The 22,103-nt window shown below is 48.3% G+C and overlaps 1 protein-coding gene across 1 annotated transcript in view; it reads right to left on the bottom strand.

The window, feature by feature from the left end:
* Positions 1 to 22,103, bottom strand: part of LOC137305052 (tapasin-like) — a 29,823-nt gene that overhangs the window by 3,304 nt on the left and 4,416 nt on the right. Inside the window, exons 2-8 of the mRNA XM_067973824.1 lie at positions 19,693 to 19,914; positions 17,274 to 17,546; positions 15,430 to 15,771; positions 4,725 to 5,048; positions 2,447 to 2,548; positions 1,543 to 1,580; positions 508 to 562 (exon numbers count right to left, since the gene is read on the bottom strand). Coding sequence (XP_067829925.1) covers positions 548 to 562; positions 1,543 to 1,580; positions 2,447 to 2,548; positions 4,725 to 5,048; positions 15,430 to 15,771; positions 17,274 to 17,546; positions 19,693 to 19,914 — 1,316 coding nt within the window. The 3' untranslated portion in view covers positions 508 to 547. The remainder of the gene's footprint in view (positions 1 to 507; positions 563 to 1,542; positions 1,581 to 2,446; positions 2,549 to 4,724; positions 5,049 to 15,429; positions 15,772 to 17,273; positions 17,547 to 19,692; positions 19,915 to 22,103) is intronic.

The following is a 22,103-nucleotide window of genomic DNA, read 5'->3' as shown; positions in this document are numbered from 1 at the left end:
TCAGTCTCTGTATGTGTGCATCTGTGTGTGTGTGTCTGTGTATGTGTGTGCGTGTGTGTCTGTGTATTTGTGCCTTGCTCCATGTCTCTCTCTAGCTGTGTGTGTCTTTCTCTCTTTCTCTGTGTGTCTGTGTGTGTGTGTGTGTGTGTGTGTGTCTGTGTATGTGTGTCTCACTCCATGTCTCTCTCTAGCTGTGTGTGTCTTTCTCTCTTTCTCCGTGTGTGTGGGTGTGTCTGTGTGTGTAGGTGTGTCTCTCTCTCTCTCCCTCTGTCTGTCTGTCTCTGTCTCTGTCTGTCTCCCTCTCTCTCTGTCCCAGCTGAAATTTGAAGTGGAGATCTAGGTAATCGGGGCAGGGGGGCATCGCAGTTGTCGAGCATCGTTGGGATTTGGTGTCATGGTGAAGACAGCGCCGGTGAGCTCATCACAAAAGTGAAACGGAGCGGCTAATGGCGACAGGGGCTATCATCGGGCAATGGAGACGGGGAAAGAGTTCCAGCTTATACATACCACCAATGTTTCAGCTCCTCACTGACTGCAGTCCACAGGTTTAATTCATTTTCTCCTGAAATAAGGGGGGGGAAAAAGACCAGAATGTAACGACTGGTAACAGACAATACTTCCACCCCGCCCCCTGCCACTAAGGGTCTGTTTCCGTTTTTTTGCATCGAGGGATATGGGGATCGGGTGTGAAAGTGGAGTTGAGGTTGAAGATCAGTCATGATCTTATTGAATGACGAAGCAGGCTCGAGGGGCCGAATGGCCTCCTCCTGCTCCTATTTCTTATGTTGACCCGAGAACGACCAGACCCACCAATCTTTCGCTGATCCAATTTCTCTCTTTGTCTCCTGAAGCCAATGATTTATTGGTGGGGGCTCCAATTCCACAGGCTTTCTCTGCCCCTTACCCGAAAGAGCAGTATTCATGTGGGAGCCTCGACAGTGAGTGGCTATCCGACCGTGGGGGGCAGCATCGCAGCTGATTCTGACCCGCTCTTCAGTCAACACCCACAGGGGTGGGAACCGTGCTCTACTTTCTACCCTCCCCAAAAACAGAGGCAGTGAGACCAAAATCAGCCCTGGCTGAGATCAGCCAGCTCAGGAATCAGAACTGGGAGCTTCCCGGTCTGGGATGGGAAGGAGGAGGAGGAGAAGAAAGGGGAGGGAGAAGAGGGAGGATGTGTAGCATTCTCTCAGTACTGCCTAGATTTCGTGCTCACGTCTCCAGAGTGGGACTTGAACCCACGACCTTCTGACTCAAAGAGGCGAGAGTGTCACTCACTGAGCCACACTGACCCCCCTTGGGTCCTGGCTCTGGCGATTGCCGGCCTCAGGGCTGAGTGCTCAAAAGCAGGCGTTCTGACCAGGACCACAGCCCTGAAAGGGGGCCATCACCATCAGAATTGCCCCAACAGGAGGACCACCCCTCAAAAGCTCAGCTCCTTTCCCTCCAAACAGCACGTAGGAAGAAGCTGTGTTTGGCCGTGACTAACTGAGGCCGCAGGTCACACAATGTAAACACTTGGAATTCTTGTCGACCTTTTACCTTGGTTTCCTCCATCGAGCCGGACACAAGAGGATAAACTGAAAGAGAGAAAAATAAAGTTAATAATCCTCCCTCCCTTCTCTTAACAACAAGAACAACAACCACCTGCATTTATATAGCGCCTTTAATGTAGTAAAACGTCCCAAGGCGCTTCACAGGAGCTATTATCAAACAAAATTTGACACCGAGCCACATAAGGAGATATTAGGTCAGGGGACTTGGACAAAGAGGTAGGTTTTAAGGAGCGTCTTAAAGGAGGAGAGAGAGGCGGAGAGGTTTAGGGAGGGAATTCCAGAGTTTGGGGCCCAGGCAGCTGAAGGCACGGCCGCCAATGGTGGAGCGATTAAAATCGGGGATGCGCAAGAGGCCAGAATTGGACGAGCGCAGAGATCTCGGAGGGTGGTAGGGGCTTGAGGAGGTTACAGAGATAGGGAGGGTGGGGGAGGAGGGTCAGGGAGGGATCTGAACGATCCCCAACCCGCTCCCTCCCCGGGGACCACCTGCACAGCCATCGGTCCATCCAATCGAAACGGGGTGCTCACGTGCTGCGGCGTTCCCCCCGAAAGAGCCTTCGGCAAAGCAGCTTGGCGCTGTGAGCTCCCCCTCCAGGTAGGGAGGGTCCCGTCTCCTCCGGGCTGATTGGAGGCTCTCACCAGTGAGGAGCGTAGACGCAGGGCGGGATTTTCCACCCACCTCTCCGACTCCGCCCTGACCCGACCCCCACCCCAACCCATCCTTTGAGCTTGTTGGGCTGAATGGCCTCTTTTTACAGTCTCCCTGACGATGGAGTGTTTCTGCACCCCTGGCATAGACTAACAAGACTATGGGGAGAATACAGCCAGCCTCCACCTCTCATGGTCTGTTCGGCAAAGCAGTTTATCGTGCAAGCACTGAGGGGAATTACCTTTTTCTGCGAATAACCAGTAGAGCAGTCTCAACGTGCCGTACAGGAAAAAGGCACAAATAAACATCCCAATTGCATCTTCTATAGAAGGACCAGAAGCTCCTGCAAGGAGATCAGGAGAAACCCTGTTAATCATTCCTTGGTTACCGTCACTCCCTCTAAACAGGCAGATCCTAATCTGGTACCTCACCAGCGTGAATCGCCCTGGGCCCGAACCCTATTTACAGAGAGAGTCTTGTCATCGGGATCAGAGCCCCTTGAAAGCTGAGTCACCTGAGGGCGTTTTTTTGGGGGGAGAGGGAGGAGGGGGGGGGGGGATACAGGTCCCGATCTCCGCAGTGTGACGGGACTGGTCTCAGAATCGTTGCACACCCCATCCTGGGACTATCCGGCCCCTTAAAGGTAACGGATGGAGAAACTCGGGCTGGGGGTGTGGAACTTTGCGATACCTGCTCCCCCGCACGCACCAGGAGCACTGAGGTGGCACCAGCACCATCAGTATTCAGCCGTCCCGGGGTGGGAGGGGGTCCGCTGCGGATATATTGAGGTCGTTTTTGGCTCTTCCTCCTGTCTGGGAGGTATTCAGACGACCCGCTCTTTACAGAACCAGCCGCTGCTCAATGGAACGCAAATGGGGCGAGGATAATGGGCGAGTGGCCCGCTCCGCCAGATCACCGTGAAGACCAAAATCTGCGCCCCCGCCACCCCGGGTCAGCTCGGTTCCCCCCGATGGGCTCGGCCACTTTCCTACGGACCGAGGCAGGCCCGAGCAGGTGGGCAAACCGGAAATGGCAGCTTCAGGCAGTATAGCAACCACAAGGGAGCGTTAAACACAGTGTGAGCCTGGCATCGGTAGAAGGAAGCTCACAGATCGACCAGGTCATTGCCTTGTTCCAGAATATTCCTTTCAAACCAAAGTATTCAACAAATTTTTAAAAATCAGGTTACAGTTAATTGTCATTCTCTTGATGGCGAGATTCTCTCTTTAAAAGGGGCCCTGATGGCAAGAGCCCCTTTTAAAAGGGGTCACTTTCAATTGGTAACTGCACAACAACAACAACTTGCATTTATATAGCGCCTTTAACGTAGTGAAACGTCCCCAAGGCGCTTCACAGGAGTGATTATCAAACAAAATTTGACACCGAGCCACATAAGGAGATATTAGGACAGGTGACCAAAAGCTTGGTCACAGAGACAGGTTTTAAGGAGCATCTTAAAGGAGGAGAGAGAGGCGGAGAGGTTTAGGGAGGGAATTCCAGAGCTTAGGGTCTCGGCAGCTGAAGGCACGGCCGCCAATGGTGGGGTGAAAGGAGTGGGGGATGGACAGGAGGCCAGAGTTGGAGGAACACAGAGTTGGAGAAAGGTTGCAGGGCTGGAGGAGGTTGCAGAGACGGGGAGGAAGCAGTCCGGATGGAATGCTCGTATTATGGAGCTGGACTCCTCACAACCACAGCTGATAGCAGTGTAAACAGTGCACTCCCTTCTTTAAAAAGGGGTCCTGAAGTGGTGACATCCTTTAAAAGGGGAGCTGGGGGCAAGACTCCTACTTTAAACGGCTGCAGGTGAAGAATGTTGGTCATTAGAGTGGGTCAAACGCTGGGGGGGGGGAAGGGTTGCCTTCCGAGCTCGTGATTCTGGTGAAGAGTCTCTCACACACCTGGCACGGGCGGACTGCAATATTGAAGTGTGAAGGCTGGTGGCCGATCTGCAGACAAACTCGTAAAGTCGGCCCTCGTGCCTTCACCTGGAGTCTTGATTTCAGCGGAGGTCCGCCAGTCATTATCAGGAAAGAGTTATACCAACCAGGAAAGATTGAACAGGCTAGGGTTCTTTCCTCTGGAAAAAGAGAAGGCTGAGAGGTGACCTGATAGAGGTCTTTAAGATTATGGAAGGGTTCGATAGGGTAAACGTAGAGAAGATGTTTCCACTTGTGGGGGAGACCAGAACGAGGGGGCCATAAATATAAGATAGTCACTAATAAATCCAATAGGGAATTCAGGAGAAACTTCTTTACCCAGAGAGTGGTGAGAATGTGGAACTCGCTCCCACAAGGAGTAGTTGAGGTGAATAGTGTAGATGGATTTAAGGGGAAGCTGGATAAACACATGAGGGAGAAAGGAATAGAAGGATGTGCTGATAGGGTGAGATGAAGTAGGGAGGGAGGAGGCTCGTGTGGAGCATAAATACTGGGATAGACCAGTTGGGCCGAATGGCCTGTTTGTTTGCTGTGCATTCGATGTAATTCTATGTGATCGCCTGGTTTTTGCGTGGTCTTTACCTGCCACCTTCAGGGTTACGCTCTCCCTGAGACCTGCCTTCACAGACACGTGGTCAACATAACAGGTGTAGACGTTGTGGTGATCCTCTGCAGTGGGTTTGATGGTGATGGAACTTGTCAGGTTGTACGTGCCGTCAGGGTTCACGCGGTGGCCGCTCAGCCAGCTCTCGCTGATGTGTTCAGTGCTGCTGTTGCCGGATCTCTTTCTCGTCCACTTCACACTGACGTCCAGGGGGTAATAGCAGCAGATCTCGCACAGCACCGTCTGCTCCCGGCCGGGCGTCAGGTGCAGGAGTTCTGGGCTCACGGTGAGTCTCGGGGTCTCTGCAAATTAAAATAAGTAAATCACCAAAAGCTGATAAGCGCCACCCTCTGAGTGGGTGACCTACACACGGGGCCTTCAACAACCACGGCTCAGTGGGTTGTACACTCGCCTCCGAGTCTGAGGTTCAAGTCCCCACTCCTGAACACAATCTAACCCCCATGGTACACGCACCGCAGAGCAGGACACCCTCTGTTTCTCCTCTTGCCCCATTCTGGCCTCTTCTCCGAACCTCATCCAAAAGTCGGGGTTGGACTGGGAATCATTTTAACCCAACTCGCCGGGTGGGAGTCCCACCAGTTGGGGGTGGATCGCTGGTTTCACACCCCCTGGACTTCAATAGAGAGTAAAATCGGTTGGGGTGTAGGACCAGCACCCGATCCCGGCAGTTTCCCGACGGGCAGGTTAGGTTAAAATATCCCCCCCACGCTGTGGGCAATCACCAGGGAGACCCACATCCTATAATTTCACATTACGTCAACACGGAATTGGAACTGACGCCAGGAGCTCCCTTGGTGATGGTTCACTGCCCACCGGAGAACCGAACCACGCAGATCCCTGGCCAATGTTCAGTTACACCCACTCTCAGCCGGGACAGCAGCAGGGGCGCCTGCTATAATTGCCCTCAGTGCCGTTGATTGTTATCTGGTGGCCCCCCTGCTGTAATGTGTTTGTGTGTGTGTGTGTGTCTGTGTGTGTGTGTGTGTGTGTGTGTCTGTGTCTGTGTCCGTGTGTGTCTGTGTCTGTGTCTGTGTGTTGGGTGATGAGAGGGTTTAGTTATGAGGCAAGACCTATAGACACTGGGGCTCCTTTCACTGGAACACAAGAAGATCAAGCGGAGATCTGATAGAGGGGCGAGCCGGAGGGTGGGTTCCCTATTTTTTATTGACTAACTACCTGAACCAATAAAGAATGTACGTGTACGCCCATTTTCTATGACAGGTGGGCGTTGTTAATGAACTATATAAACGTGAGCTGTTTCTTGAACTCAGCGAAGACGTATCCCCAACCATTGTTTGGGGTACACTTCCACTTGTACAAGTTTTCATAATAAATTCTTGCTTGTCTGAATTAAGTGTTTGGGAGTTAATGCATTGTATAGAATAGGTAATATTAAGTTTAAGTTTTCAACAGTTTCTTGGAGGTCCCACCGAGATCGCTTGTGATCCCCGGTAAGTATGGACACGTTGTCTGTACAAGCCGCAGACGCACTGCGATTGGTAAATGTATGCATTAACTGACGTGACTAATTCTTCTGTTTGCCTTTAGGAATTGGAAGGCGATCATAGGAAATGTGTTTCGTATAGACAAGGAGAAAAAAAGGGGGGGAAGAAAAAAAAAGAGAGAGAGACGCGCGACAGGTAACTCGATATTGTCAGCTGCGGTGTTATAGTAACGGGCTGAAAGAGAGCAATAACGGAGTGGATCTGTGATACCAGTGAGATTACTAGAGTGACGTTGAGGTTGCTGTATGGGACCAACAGATGATCAGCTGCTAGTGGAGGCGCCAGGAAAAGAGAGAGGTAACCGGGTTACGGACTTGTGTAAAATAAAATTTTAACATTCGGAAAAGTGTGAAATTGTAATTTGAACATGTAAAAATTCGGAAAAGTGTGAAATTACAAGTCTGTAGTAGCGACAAATGCAGGCTGGTGTTGATGTCGCATTATTCGGAAAAGTGTGAAATTCTGGTTTACCTGCTGCATCGTGTTAAGATATAAAAACACTAAAAAAAAATCTTGTATAAGTCAGCTGATTCAACTAATTGCAGACGTTTCTCTCACGCACCTAGCCTGAGCTGGTTATTAAGAGGGTTTTAACCCCACGTGAAGGCCAGGACCCTAAAGTAAGTGTAGAGAACACATGACGTCTTGTCCAATCAGCTGAATTATCAAGTACAGAATTGCGATCGTTATATCGCTGTGTACTATATTGTAAGAATTGTAAATAGAAGCTATGGGTGCCAGCGCATGCAAAATCCCTCCAAAGGGAACACCTGCTGCTTATATGTACAGAAACTTTGGGAAAGAAACATCTGACGAGTTGATAGTTTGGTCCAAATGGACCAGGACTAGAAAATATCCTTTTCCCGAAGACGGCACATTTAATATGGATAGAATTAAGTGTTTAGAAAAATCTTTAGAAGATAGAGACCCGAAAAAGAAAGGTGAAAAAGGGGTTAAGTGGGCGGCATTTTTAGATTGGAAAAAAGAAGCAGAATCAAGACACGAACAGAGTAAAATGGCCAGTAGAAATATTAAACAAGATATAAAGATTAAGCAAATGTTAATAAAGAAACAGTCGCCGGTAGCTGTGCCATTATATCCTGCCCTACCCACTGCCCCTGATAATGACGATGATTATTTCATAGGACAGATGCGAGCCCCACGAAACCCCCCGGCTTATCAGGAGCAGGTACCTGCACAGCCTGAGAACGAAGGGGACCCCGGTAACCCTTTAAATCCCCAACCTCCATTTAATTTCGAGGGCGGCACTATTGGTGCAATAGCTGCCCAGACGCCCTCCCAGACTGCGGCCCCAAGTCAGAGTATCCGGGGTGCCATAAAACGAAGAGAGGCGAGAGAGGGAGACGACGGGGAATCTTGGCCCACCCCAGCCAGAACCCAATTGCCCTTAAGACGGTTCCCCAATGTCCATGCTGCAGGCGGAGACCCTGTTTCCGTCCACCGTCGATGGACAGCTACTGAATTGAGAGGAATCATCCAGGACTTACCAGACCCCTCCAAAGATTTAGAAAAATCTATTGATCAATTGAAAACGATAGTCATTTGTCACCATCCAACCATAGTGGATATGGATCAGTTATTACGCGCATGGTTGAAAGATAACAAATATAAAAGACTGTGTGAGGGCGATGAAAGTTTTGCCCCTATCCGGAACCATAGGGCAGCCAACGGATCAGATGAGACAGTGGCAGATGATGCATTCTGCCAAAACTTGTATGAAGTAATGCACACAAAATTCCCAAAAAAAACAAATTGGACTAAGAATACAGAAACCAGTCAAAGGAAGGATGAGGATGTTGAGGAGTATATAGAAAGAATGGAGAATATTTTTGACCAGTGTTCTGGTAAGCATCTTTAGCCATACCAAGTGCCACTCGTTAACGCCCTCATTAACGGACTCAGACCAGAATTAAAAGACCCACTGACTCTGATATGCCTAGCTTGGAGACACAAAACTGTGCCCCAATTGACATCCATTCTAAAGAATGTCCAGGATCGTAGTAGAGAAAGCAAAGAAAATAAAAATAAAACCTCCATCTACGCAGAAACAAAGGTGACCCCAAATGACCCGGTCACCTTATCTTATATGGGACATAATAGAGGGAGGGGACGCCCACAACGCGGACACGGGTTATGCCCACCTCAACCAGGAGGTTTTAGATATCTCGGTACGGGAAATTCAAAAAAAACCTTTCTATGGTGTGTGTTATAATTGTGGTCAAATTGTCCTCAGTTTGACAGAGGATCTGCCAATGGTCCACCGCAAAATTGTGCTGATCAGCCCACCACTCGACCCCAAGCCCAATTTTCGACTGGGAATCCATGGGGTAATTCAAATTGTAATAATCCCGGAAATTATCCCGCATGATGCCCTTGGACCCCCCTGTGTCAGAAACCTGATTGTCAAATGCCGATAGTCTCAGTGAACGCTGGCCAAGAACCATGCCTCTATCTACACATGGGGGGAAAACAAGTGCCCTTCCTTGTCGATACGGGTGCTACTAACTCTTTATTGTCCAAAGAAATGGCAAAAGAAGCCCCCAAAATGGATAAAAGTGTACAATGTGTTGGCCTGTCAGGAGTTACACAAACTATGCAATGGTCAGAACCATTAGACATAAAATCAGAAGTATTCCACGGACAACATGCATTCCTACTATCAGAGGACGCACCCGTTAATTTACTCGGACGAGATCTCTTATGTAAAATGAGAGCCACAATTATATGCACGGATAAGGGATTAAAAGTGTCTATCCCTGAAGAAACTTATGGAATGTACTCCCTTCGAGAATTTGAGACACCTGTTATTTATAAATGGTTAATGAACAACAGTAACTCTCGGGCCATAAAACTTCGAAGATTGGTGGGGTCCCTGCAGTCCGTATCTAGGGCCATAATGTGGAGATGCCGGTGATGGACTGGGGTTAACAATTGTAAACAATTTTACAACACCAAGTTATAGTCCAAGGAGGAAGGAGGAAGCCTCCGAAAGCTTGTGAATTTTAAAATAAAATTGTTGGACTATAACTTGGTGTTGTAGAATTGTTTACAATACGTATCTAAGGCGGCATCTGATTACCTAGCATCCCTAAACTTAACCTCCTGGAAATACAATTTACATTGTACAGCCTACTTTGATGAAACTGGACACGATAATTGCAAAAAATGTTTTTATCAAACAATTGAAGGACGAGAATTCGATCTCACATGCGATACGATTTTGATAGGTCCGGCTGGCATAGCTGTGTCAATCATACTCCCTGATGAGATAAAACCTTAATTTAAAATAGCTAATAGTGCCCCCCACTGCACCCTGGCAGTTGTGGAAGGCCATGGTCAACAGGATCTTGGACCCATGGTCAAACACTTAAACCATTTAACATGGACCGAAATCGCAGGTATCGAGGGAGGTACCGTAATGTGGCTAAACGAAGGAGCTGGCTTTGCCACTTTCTTACATCCCTTTATAAACAATCATGCAGTCTTTAAACGAAAGATGTTAGACAGAGACCTGCTCGAAAACCGAAGTGAGTACGTGTGTAATACAGAAGTAGCGAATCTGTTAGAAAGGGTCCTGGAGCAACTCTGGTCCCAACATGCGAATGAAGTGGGAAAAATGCTCACTGCTCAGCCATACAGGGTTACTATGAAACCTGGAGTGCCCTTCCCGAGACTGTCTCAATATCCCATGTCAGCAGAGGCAGAAGAAGGCATCTCCATAGTGATTTTGGACTTGTTAAATCAGGGAATCATTATACCAATTAAAAGTCCTTGCAACACTCCTATTTTACCTGTTCAAAAGAGGCAGCTCGTACAAGATTTACGGGAAGTGAATGGCTCTGTTCTCCCTGTTTGCCCTGTTGTGCCCAACCCTGCTGTAATTCTCACCAGTAAACCTCGCAGCTCCACCCATTACACAGTGATTGACTTATGTTCAGCGTTTCTCAGTCTCCCAATTCATCACGACTCTCAATTTCCTTTTGCTTTCACGTTTAAGGGAAGACAATATACATGGACACGATTACCTCAGGGCTACACTGAGAGCACAACCATATTTTCACAGTGTTTAAAGGCAGACTTGCAGGACATTGTCTTAGAAGCAGGATCCACTCTGATCCAGTATGTAGACGATCTGTTAATAGCCTCACCAAATTCTTCTGCTTGCCAGACTGACTCTATTACCATGTTATGTGCCCTCGCTAAAAAAGGACATAAAGTCTCTAGGTCTAAACTCCAGTTTGTTTCGGAAACTGTAGAATATTTGAGACCTGAATTACATAAAGACACTCGACGATTATCAAAGAAAAGAGTCGCAGCTATTTGTGAGGCTCCTGTCCCACAGACCCAGCAACAATTGAAACATTTTCTTGGAATGACAGGATACTGTAGGCAATGGATAATGAGTTATTCTGAAATGACGAGACCTCTACTGGACATGATGGGTGACGACAAGCCAGTCTATCTTATATGGAATGAGAAAGCACAAGATCATTTCAAACAGATGAAACAGGCATTAATATCTGCACCTGCTCTTGGACTCCCCAATTATGAATTACCATTCCACTTGTATGTCCATCATAAAGCTGGGTTTGCACAAGCAGTCCTCACCCAATCTCACGGTGACCATGAGACCCCGTTAGCATACTATAGCGTCCAGCTGGACCCAGTCGCTGGGGGATTACCCGGCTGCCTTCCGGCATTGGCTGCTGCCTCATATGCGGTGCAGAAAGCACAGACTATTCCCCTCAATCATTGCACCACTTTGTATGTGACCCATTCGCTGGAAATCCTGTTAACACGATGCGCTACCCAACACATCACTACTGCGAGAAGCAGCAGGTACGAGGTTGAACTGTTGTCAAATCCTAATCTTACTATACAACGCTGTACTACCCTGAATCCAGCTACTCTACTGCCTACTGAAGAAGACGGCTCACCACACTGCTGCGAGGCAGTAACTCAGCCAGTAACCAATCCACGAATTGACCTTTTCGAACAACCTATTTTGAACTGTGAATTAAATCTCCATGTCGATGGGTCAGCATTGCGAGACAGAGGAGGGTCCCCTCGTGCAGGCTCCGCGATTGTTGATGAACATTCTGCTATAGAAGCCTATTCACTACCACCCACCTTTTCAGCACAACAGGCAGAACTATTCGCCCTAACGCGAGCCTGAATTGTTGCTACGGGAAAAACAGCCACCATTTACACAGACTCACGATATGCATTCGGCGTTGCACATGATTATGGACAGATTTGGAAATTACGTGGATTCTTGACATCAAATGGAACAACTATTAAAAATGCTGAACAGATCAATCATCTTTTGATAGCACTAATGGAACTTGTTTAGGTGGCTATAGTAAAATGTAAAGCCCATACCGGAGGACGAGACCAAGTCTCCCTGGGCGATGAAAGAGCTGATACAGCATTAAAACAGGCAGCACTTTCTGACACAGGACCTCTGGTTTCCCTTATGGTTTCCAGAGAGAAAGATCCAGGATCGGTACTCCCATCATTGAAAGATGTCATTGAACATCAGTCCAGGGCGGGGAAAAACGAGGTGGTGGAATGGGTTAATCAGAATTGTACAAAGAACCAGGAAGGTTTATGGGTCCACCACGATGGCCGTGTGGGCCCCTCGCCAACTTTTACCCTGGCTCGCTAGATGTGTTCATACCTTTACGCATGCCGGTAAGACCGGAATGGCCGACTATGTGAATCAAACATGGTTTGCACCCAGTTTAACCAAGGCTCTCACACAAATCAGCGACCAATGTACTGTCTGTCACCGAATGAATCCTGGTAAAACTGAAAAGACAGTACGTTCTGTGCATCCAGGTCCTGACGGACCCTTTACACACTTGCAAATGGATTTTATTGAATTATCCCCACGTATGGGATATAAATATGTGTTAGTGATAATTGATATGTTTTCTAGATCGATTGAAGCTTTTCCATGTAGAAAGAATGATACTACAGCTGTTGCTAAATGTTTGCTTAGAGAAGTTATCCCGCTCTTCGGGATACCCCATAAATTGTCGAGCGACAACGGGGCCCATTTCACAGGGATTGTTGTAAAGGAACTGTGTAAAGGACCACAGATCGATCAACACTTTCACTGGAGTTATCACCCACAGTCATCAGGTACAGTTGAGCGATATAACGGCATGTTAAAAAATAAATTGTCCAAACTTTGTGAGGAAACAGGACTAAAATGGGTAGATGTATTGCCTTTAGCCCTCATGGTCATGAGGTCCTCAACCAGCAGGGTGACAGGACTGTCACCACACGAGATTGTGATGGGACGGCCACAATGTCTGCCTTTCTCAGCACCTCTGTCCATAAAACAGATGGATATACACACAATGGAGGAGGACATGTTACAATATTGCGTTGCGTTAACTAACTGTGTTTCTAGTTTTCACCGACAGGTCAAACAAGCACAGCTTGAACCCACAGGAGAGAGGTGTCACAGTATCGAGCCAGGAGATTCTGTCTACATAAAGATCTTTAAGCGAAAGAACGGACTCCAGCCCCGGTTTGAAGGACCCTTTCAAGTACTCCTCACAACGAACACCGCTGTAAAAGTGAAGGAACGACCTTCGTGGATACACACGTCCCACTGTAAAAAATCCCCATACAAGGACCCCGGCGGTGGGGAACCAGCCGATAAAAACTGACTGATTAATTAAACTATTATAAGTGACCGTTGCAGCATGGCATGCCCTAAAATGTTAGATCATTTGGGAATAATTGGCTCGGCATGCCTGATCGTGTAGGTGGGAATTGGCATAGAACCTGCTACAACCCCTGCTGCAAGTAGACTCAATCGTGTTTCAAGGGAACTGCATGTCAATACTTTCTTATACATGTCATATATGTATGTAAAACGTCAAGGTATCTCTAGTTGCTGGGTGTGCTTACATATCCCAGTTCAATCCAAGGGAGGCATTCCACTCAGACCAGACCCCTAACTTCCCAAGAAATAGCGGAGTGGGTAATAAATCAAATTGAAATTAACGGGAACAGAATGCGAGATAGTGGCTGGATAAACGCGAAGACAAGTAAGGCAATGTTTGTGAGAAAGCAATGGAAGGAGAATACAATCACAACTAAATGTGAAACCAGATTTCGGGGGTGGTACCAACCCAATTACGATCAGACCCAGAAACCTCCGTTTCTAATCCTTACAAATACACCAAGAACTAATGGAGCAATATGTTTGAGTAAGAATTCAGTAGGGGGTGATATGATGGGATGGAGTAATTGCACTCAGTATATAAATATGTCAGAAACCAGCATCAGTCGTACCATCAGATGGAAGCCTTGCACAGGTGGCCAAATTTACATAGATAGAATATACGTAAAAAATTCTCCTGCAATAACTGCGTATAATGAAACTTACTTTATTTGTGGTCACAAGGCATACCCATGGTTGCCTCAAAAATGGACAGGATCATGTTACTTGGGATATGTGATCCCATATGACCAACACTCATCGTCCCTGCCTCAATATCCTACTGGGCAACGAGTAAAGAGGGTAATTACTGAGGCCGACCGATTCTGGGCCATTGCTTTCCCTCAGTGGGGAGTGAGCATGGCCACCAGAGAAATTATTAAATTAGCCAATATCTGGGAAATAGTTGCTAATGATACAGCAGAAGCCTTAAAGGAAATAAGCGCAGAAATGATAGCCATTCGTACGGTCACCTTACAGAACCGTATGGCCCTTGATTACCTGTTAGCAGAGAAAGGAGGAACATGCGCACTAATTGGATCTGAATGTTGTACCTACATACCTGATAGTTCAGAGAATATTACTAATTTGGCCGATCACATCCAAAGGGAAATTGAGATACTCAAGCAGCCCCCTTCGTTCACTCTTTGGGGCTGGGCAACAGGATGGCTGGGTTCTATTGGGACTTCTCTAGTTCAGGGACTAGTCATATTCGTTGTTATAATTCTTATAGCCTATTGCTTTGTCAAATGTTGCTGTGTTATGATGTCCAATCTGGGTACACATATAGCATCCACAAATTTGATGGTGCAAGTAGAGGTGGCAAAAGATGAGGTGCAGGAAGAGTTTGAACGTCTAGCTGGAATAATGCTCTATTAGAGTATTGTCCGTTATAAAGGACAAAAGGGGGGAATGTGGAAATGCATAAAGAGATACCTGACCATATTAACTCTCTCTAATACACCTAACCCATAAATGTAGAAATGCATGATGGATATTTGACCATATTAACTGACCAGCTAATTCAATTTAAAGCTCACATTTTAGTTTCTCACGAAAGACACACAGAAGCACAATTGTATAATTACTTCAAGATCTCTCAGTCTGATAACTGTCTGACTAACAGAAATGGATGACCATATAGCCTTGAGACTGGGTACAGACTTACTGATAATAAAGACAGTTTCTTAGGGAAAAGCACTTTCCCAGGCCTGTGTCCAACATCACGAGACGGTCATGAGAGCTGGAGGGTGGGTTCCCTATTTTGATTGACTAACTACCTGAACCAATAAAGAATGTCCGTGTATGCCCATATTCTATGACAGGTGGGCGTTGTTAATGAACTGTATAAACGTGAGCTGTTTCTTGGACTCAGTGAAGACGTATCCCCAACCATTGCTTGGAGTACACTTCCACTTGTACAAGTTTTCATAATAAATTCTTGCTTGTCTGAATTAAGTGTTTGGGAGTTAATGCATTGTATAGAATAGGTAATATTAAGTTTAAGTTTTCGACAACTCTCTTGCACCTGGTTACAGGAAGTGTGCACTGTCACGTTTATCCATGGCTGGTTTCTGGAGTGTAATTGTTATCACACTGTCTCTGCTTCTATGTTTTGGGATTGCTCTAGCAAAGAGTTGGCACAGACACGGTAGACTGAAAGGCCTCCCTCTGCACTGTCAACTTCTTTGGTTTTAGTCCCTGAAATGCATCTCCCTGTCACACTCTCCCTGTCACACTCTCCCTGTCACACTCTCCCTGTCACACTTTGTTGACAACAACCCCTATTGTTATGAACAATGTATCTTCGCAACGAGCAATGCCACAGAAGACCCAGCAGCATCAATAAGAACGATTCGTTAACACTGTCCTATTTAGGAAGGGATCTTTGCCTACCTGAGATCTCGAGGTCGATGGACTGTTGGGCGTGCAGGTTGGGCATGTAAATTGTGCAGATGTAGCTTCCTTCGTGCCTCATGTCAACGTCACGGATCAGGAGCGAGGCATTCCCGCGACTGTGGAGCTCGTAGAAGAACATTTCGGTCCCCTCCTCCGCCATGTCCACCCGGTCCTGCGCCCCGTTGTAGGCGTACACCAGGTGCCCGCTGCCCCTGTACTGGTAGCGCCACTCCACCGCGAAGCCGGTCTGCCTGTCCATGGCGAAGCCGCAGTCCAGCAGGACGTCGCGCTTCAGTTTCGTCCGAACAGACGGCGTGCGGCTGAAAACGTTCAGGACAACTGCAAGAAGAAACAAAGCGAACTTAGAAGCATAGAAAGAACCAACATGCATTTACATCGTGCCTCAGGACGTCCCAAAGTGATTTACAGCCAATGAAGCACTTGTTGAAGCGTAGACACTGTTGTAATGTAGAAAACATGGCAGCGAATCACACAGCAAGATCCCACAAACAACCAGATAATCTGTTTTTTTAGTGATGTTGGTTGAGGGATAAATATTGGCCCCAGGACACCAGGGAGGACTCTTCTACTCTTTTTCCAAATAGTGGCCATGGGATCTTTTACATCCACCTGAGAGGGCAGACGGGACCTCGGTTTGATGTCTCTCCCTCAGTACTGCACTGGGAGTGTCAGCCTAGATTTTGTGCACAAATCTGGAATGGAATCATACAGCACAGGAGGCCGTTTGGCCCGTCGTGTCTGTGCCGGCACTTTGAAAAAGCCATCCAATTAGTCCCCTCTCCCCTTCTCCTTTCCCCATAGCCCTGCAATTTGTTCCCTTCATGTATTTATCCAATTCCCTTTTGAAAGTTATTATTGAATCTGCTTCCACCGCCCTTTCAGGCAGCGCATTCCAGATCATCACAACTCGCTGCGTAAAAAAATGGTTCCTCATCTCCCCTCTGGTTCTTTTGTCAATTACCTTAAATCTGTGTCCTCTGGTTACCGACCCTCCTGCCACTGGAAACCGTTTCTCCTTATTTACTCTCTCAAACCCCCTCATAACACCCTGTGTCTTAACAAACAGGGGTCAGAATCGCATACCAACAGATTACATCGGAACATCGGAATCGTTGGACGAAGGCAGACCAGGGTCCATCTGGTTCACCTTCTACCATCCTGGTAGTCACTTAATACAACAATAATGGAGTTATTGACTAATCACAGCAATCAATCTCTATCAATGAGTCTCCAACAGTCCCAGACATGAGGCGAGGAAAACCCCCAGTGGGGGAGAGCTATGGGAACCATAGGTCCAAAGTCACCTGTTCCTCCCATTTACGACATAAACAGAGTCAGAACAGGACATTACATCGAGTCTACAATGCAGGAACAGGCCATTCGGCCCAACTGGTCGATGCCGGTGTTTATGCTCCACACGAGACTCCTCCCTCCCAATTTCATCCCACCCAATCACCATATCCTTCTATTCCTTTCTCCCTCATGTGTTTATCCAGCTTCCCCTTAAATGCATCTACACTATTCACCTCAACTACTCCTTGTGGGAGCGAGTTCCACATTCTCACCACTCTCTGGGTAAAGAAGTTTCTCCTGAATTCCCTATTGGATTTATTAGTGACTATCTTATATTTATGGCCCCTAGTTCTGGTCTCCCCCACAAGTAGAAACATTTTCTCTATGTTTACCCTATCAAACCCTCTCATCATCTTAAAGACCTCTATCAGGTCATCACTCTAACATGGGGTTAGAGCGTGCTAGACATTGAGGAGTCAGTCAGTCAACACAAGCCCCTTTATCACAGGCGAGTTTCTTGTCGATACCTGATGTCTTATGCGGGGAGGTGTCTTCTGCTCCGCTGGGGCCTGAGGTGACCCTATGGACGCTGGCCACGCTGAACGAATGGTCAGATGTCTGGATGTGGCTGGAAAACCAAGTGCCTGACTGGTAGGCAGGAGTCCTTTCGTCCTGAGTCAGGTGCATGGCCCATTTTACGTTGGCCTCTTCTGGGACGTAACTGTTGACCTCGCAGCGTGGTTTTTCACTCGGGTTTCTGCGCTTTTTGAAACCGGGGTGAGTGATGATTCTTGAATAATCTGTTTTTGAAAAGAAGGTTGGGGGAGAGAAAAGGAAACATGAAATAACTGGGTAATTCTTCTCCATCATTCGCCTGTCACTGCTCGCACGGTCATCAGATATTACGGTCCATTGGAGCTCCCACCTTTTGACCTCTGGGTCCCGTTCTCCGATCGAGCACAGGCTGATGGGGAAGAAAGTTTTTGGCTGCAAGAGTTCTTTATGTGAAATACATTGGGACAGTTAGCCCCCATTGTGAGAGCAAGTCTGTAGCACAAAACCCTTCGTAATTCAGCACCAACACACACTAAATTATCAATCTCACTGGAAGACAAGACCCTCACGCTGGTGCTCTACCAAAGTCCTCTAAGGTCAGGGGTTAGGTTCAATTGCTGGCGTGCAGAAGAAGGGACTTTATCTTGCTCTATGTGTGCGCACATACGTGTTATTGTGCGTGTCATGTGTGTGCATGTGTTCTTGTGTGATGCACGGGTCTGTACGCATTGGTGTGAATGCACATGCATGTGTGTGTGAGGTATTGTGTGTATTGGTGTGCATGCGTGCACACGTTTACAGGTGTATGTGTGCACATGCACATGTGTGTGAGGTATTGTGTGTGTTAGTGTGTTGTTAGTAAATTAGACTTAGAATGAGAGTGTAATCACAAGACCAATCTGTTTTATTTTATATACGTGTATGTTTACAATAGAGGCTATTAGAATCTGAATTAAAAGACCAGGAAGTCCATCACAACTCTTGAATTGGAGCTGACTTTATAACACCAGCAGTTTAATTACCTTTTTGATATAAACAATCCCCTGACAAACATACAAAGGCCCTGGAACCGTCGAAGACTGGAGAGAGAGAGAGAGAGCGAGGGTAGAGAGAGATAGAGAGCAGAGAGAGAGAGAGAGAAGAGAGAGAGCGAGGGCAGAGAGAGAGCGAGGGCAGAGAGAGAGAGAGAGAGCAGAGAGAGAGAGAGAGAGAGAGAAGAGAGAGAGCGAGGGCAGAGAGAGAGAGAGAGCAGAGAGAGAGCAGAGAGAGAGAGAGAGAGCAGAGAGAGAGAGAGAGAGCAGAGAGAGAGAGAGAGCAGAGAGAGAGCAGAGAGAAGAGAGAGAGCGAGGGCAGAGAGAGAGCGAGGGCAGAGAGAGAGAGAGAGCAAAGAGAGAGCAGAGAGAGAGAGAGAGAGAGCAGAGAGAGAGAGAGAGCAGAGAGAGAGGGAGAGAGAGCAGAGAGAGAAGAGAGAGAGAGAGAATAGATGCTCCCAGCCCTACCCCAGCTTTACAGGACTGGTGTGACATCCTCGGGATGGATGGGTGCCATCACAGGCTGATGAAGCAACAAGCTGATATTCTTATCACAGGAAGGAATGTTTTGGACCTACATAAACATTGTCTAATTATAGACAAGTCATATGTTTTAACTATCAGTTTAAGAGGTTTTATAGAGTTTAGGAGCCCAGTCACTGAATATATTTAAGAAGGAGCTGGATAGATTTCTAGTCACAAAAGGCATCAAGGGGTATGGGGAGAGAGCGGGAACATGGTATTGACATAGAGGATCAGCCATGATCATATTGAATGGCGGAGCAGGCTCGAAGGGCCGAATGGCCTACTCCTGCTCCTAGTTTCTATGTTTCTATGTCCCAGTTAGTTCCTGAGGCACAACTTGGGAGGAGAAAATATATCATCGAACAAAAGCAATCCTACAAGGCAACATCTGTGAAAGGAATGCAGTTAGGTGATAAGGAGCTCATAATAATGAGGAGGTAATAATCCTTCAGGTGGGCAGGGGGCCTCTTTGTCAGTCCATTAATTTGATCACTTGAGGATGTTGTTCTGTAACTTTCCTTTGGTACAATGATTCACTTATTAGTTGTGACAAGAGTCACATAAGGAATGAAACTACAGCCTAAGTAGAGGGGCAGTGAGCAGTCTAGTCTGTGGCCCCTGGGACACGAGGGCTGGGAGCGACAGTCAAGGTGGGACACCTTCTGATGCCTCCCAGACTTGGTAACTCTCAGTCTGTTCAGTTTACGGACACAGCTGGTGAGATAGAAACTTTACCATACAACTGTAAGATTGCACGAATTATTACTCTTACATTATAAATATTTTATACTCACTGAGCACACGAGTCGCAATACTGTGGAATCCACGACCTTACCTGTAACATCAAAAAACATGCCAGGCTTCAGGTCCGAGGGCAGGGCCAGGTCAGAGGGTAACTTGAGTTCCTCCCCTTTATCATACGAGACGTGGCGAAGCAGCAGCACAGCCTGGTCCTGGTTAATGGAGGTGGGAAAACTGCCCTTCTTTCCACCGCCTTCCTCTACATACCAGCAGTCTACCACCATGCCAATATCCGATGAACCATCGAGACTTGTCACTGTAGACAGAAAGGGACGCTGCTTTACCATCAACATAGTACAGGTGAACTGGGTGACAGTCTCATTTTTATCTTGTTGGGAGATTCGAAGGAAAGCTCATTGCATTGTTTCCTCTCTATTGTTGGCGATGGGAGGCTTGCTCCTACCGAGTTACTACCTAGACCAATATATTTAAAAAGGCATTTCCTGTCAGCTTTCTCCATTATAAGTTCCTGCATTTATAATGGAAGCTGCCTATGTAAACTTGTCACACTGGAATGACTCCCTCCCCCTGTGAAGGCGCAGCAGCAGCACCACCGCTGGTGGGAGGGTGTCATAACAGCGTGTAGCAGTTACACAGTCTGCACTGTGTGCAACGCCAAGGGAGGTCGGCGGGGGGTGGTGGGGGGAACATGCTTTTCACTTCAAGGCTGCCAGTGCAGAGCAAAAGCACGTGGTGCGAAACTGTGAGCCTCCAACTGCCGACTCCTGTCACTTATATCGGCACAGCCCACTGCTGTATGATTAGATGATTTGCCAGAACTTATTGCAGCACCCAGAGAATGTGTCGGTGTTTACAGGGGGTCCCAGGGAGTGTGTCGGTATTTACAGGGGGTCCCCGGGAGTGTGTCCGTATTTACAGGGGGTCCCCGGGAGTGTGTCGGTGTTTACAGGGGGTCCCAGGGAGTGTGTCGGTATTTACAGGGGGTCCCCGGGAGTGTGTCGGTATTTACAGGGGGTCCCCGGGAGTGTGTCGGTATTTACAGGGGGTCCCCGGGAGTGTGTCGGTATTTACAGGGGGTCCCCGGGAGTGTGTCGGCATTTAGAGGGGGTCCCCGGGAGTGTGTCGGTATTTAAAGGGGGTCCCCACGAGTGTGTCGGTATTTACAGGGGGTCCCCGGGAGTGTGTCGGTATTTACAGGGGGTCCCCGGGAGTGTGTTGGTATTTACAGGGGGTCCCCGGGAGTGTGTCGCTACTTACAGGGGGTCCCCGGGAGTGTGTCGGTATTTACAAGGGGTCCCCGGGAGTGTGTCCGTATTTACAGGGGGTCCCCGGGAGTGTGTCAGTATTTTCAGGGGGTCCCCGGGAGTGTGTCGGTATTTACAGGGGTTCCCCGGGAGTGTGTCGGTATTTACAGGGGGTCCCCGGGAGTGTGTCAGTATTTACAGGGGGTCCCCGCGAGTGTGTCAGTATTTACAGGGGGTCCCCGGGAGTGTGTCGGTATTTACAGGGGTCCCCGGGAGTGTGTCGGTATTTACAGGGGGTCCCCACGAGTGTGTCGGTATTTACAGGGGGTCCCCGGGAGTGTGTCAGTGTTTACAAGGGGTCCCCGGGAGTGTGTCAGTATTTAGAGGGGGTCCCCGGGAGTGTGTCGGTATTTACAGGGGGTCCCCAGGGAGTGTGTCAGTATTTACAGGGGGTCCCCGCGAGTGTGTCAGTATTTACAGGGGGTCCCTGCGAGTGTGTCAGTATTTACAGGGGGTCCCCGGGAGTGTGTCGGTATTTACAGGGGGTCCCCGGGAGTGTGTCGGTATTTACAGGGGGTCCCCGGGAGTGTGTCAGTGTTTACAAGGGGTCCCCGGGAGTGTGTCCGTATTTACAGGGGGTCCCCGGGAGTGTGTCGGTATTTACAGAGGGTCCCGGGAGTGTGTCGGTATTTACAGGGGGTCCCCGCGAGTGTGTCGGTATTTACAGGGGGTCCCCGGGAGTGTATCGGTATTTACAGGGGGTCCCCGCGAGTGTGTCCGTATTTACAGGGGGTCCCCGGGAGTGTGTCCGTATTTACAGGGGGTCCCCGGGAGTGTGTCGGTATTTACAGGGGGTCCCCGCGAGTGTGTCGGTATTTACAGGGGGTCCCCGGGAGTGTGTCGCTATTTACAGGGGGTCCCCGCGAGTGTGTCGGTATTTACAGGGGGTCCCCGGGAGTGTATCGGTATTTACAGGGGGGGTCCCCGCGAGTGTGTCCGTATTTACAGGGGGTCCCCGGGAGTGTGTCCGTATTTACAGGGGGTCCCCGGGAGTGTGTCGGTATTTACAGGGGGTCCCCGCGAGTGTGTCGGTATTTACAGGGGGTCCCCGCGAGTGTGTCGGTATTTACAGGGGGTCCCCGGGAGTGTGTCCGTATTTACAGGGGGTCCCCGGGAGTGTGTCCGTATTTACAGGGGGTCCCCGGGAGTGTATCGGTATTTACAGGGGGTCCCCGCGAGT

The sequence above is a fragment of the Heptranchias perlo genome, chromosome 39 (genome assembly GCF_035084215.1).
Source record: "Heptranchias perlo isolate sHepPer1 chromosome 39, sHepPer1.hap1, whole genome shotgun sequence".
In the NCBI taxonomy this organism is placed as follows: Eukaryota; Metazoa; Chordata; class Chondrichthyes; order Hexanchiformes; family Hexanchidae; genus Heptranchias; species Heptranchias perlo.
The sequence above is the reverse complement of the archived record's forward strand: the minus strand, read 5'-3'. Positions and strand labels throughout refer to the sequence as shown.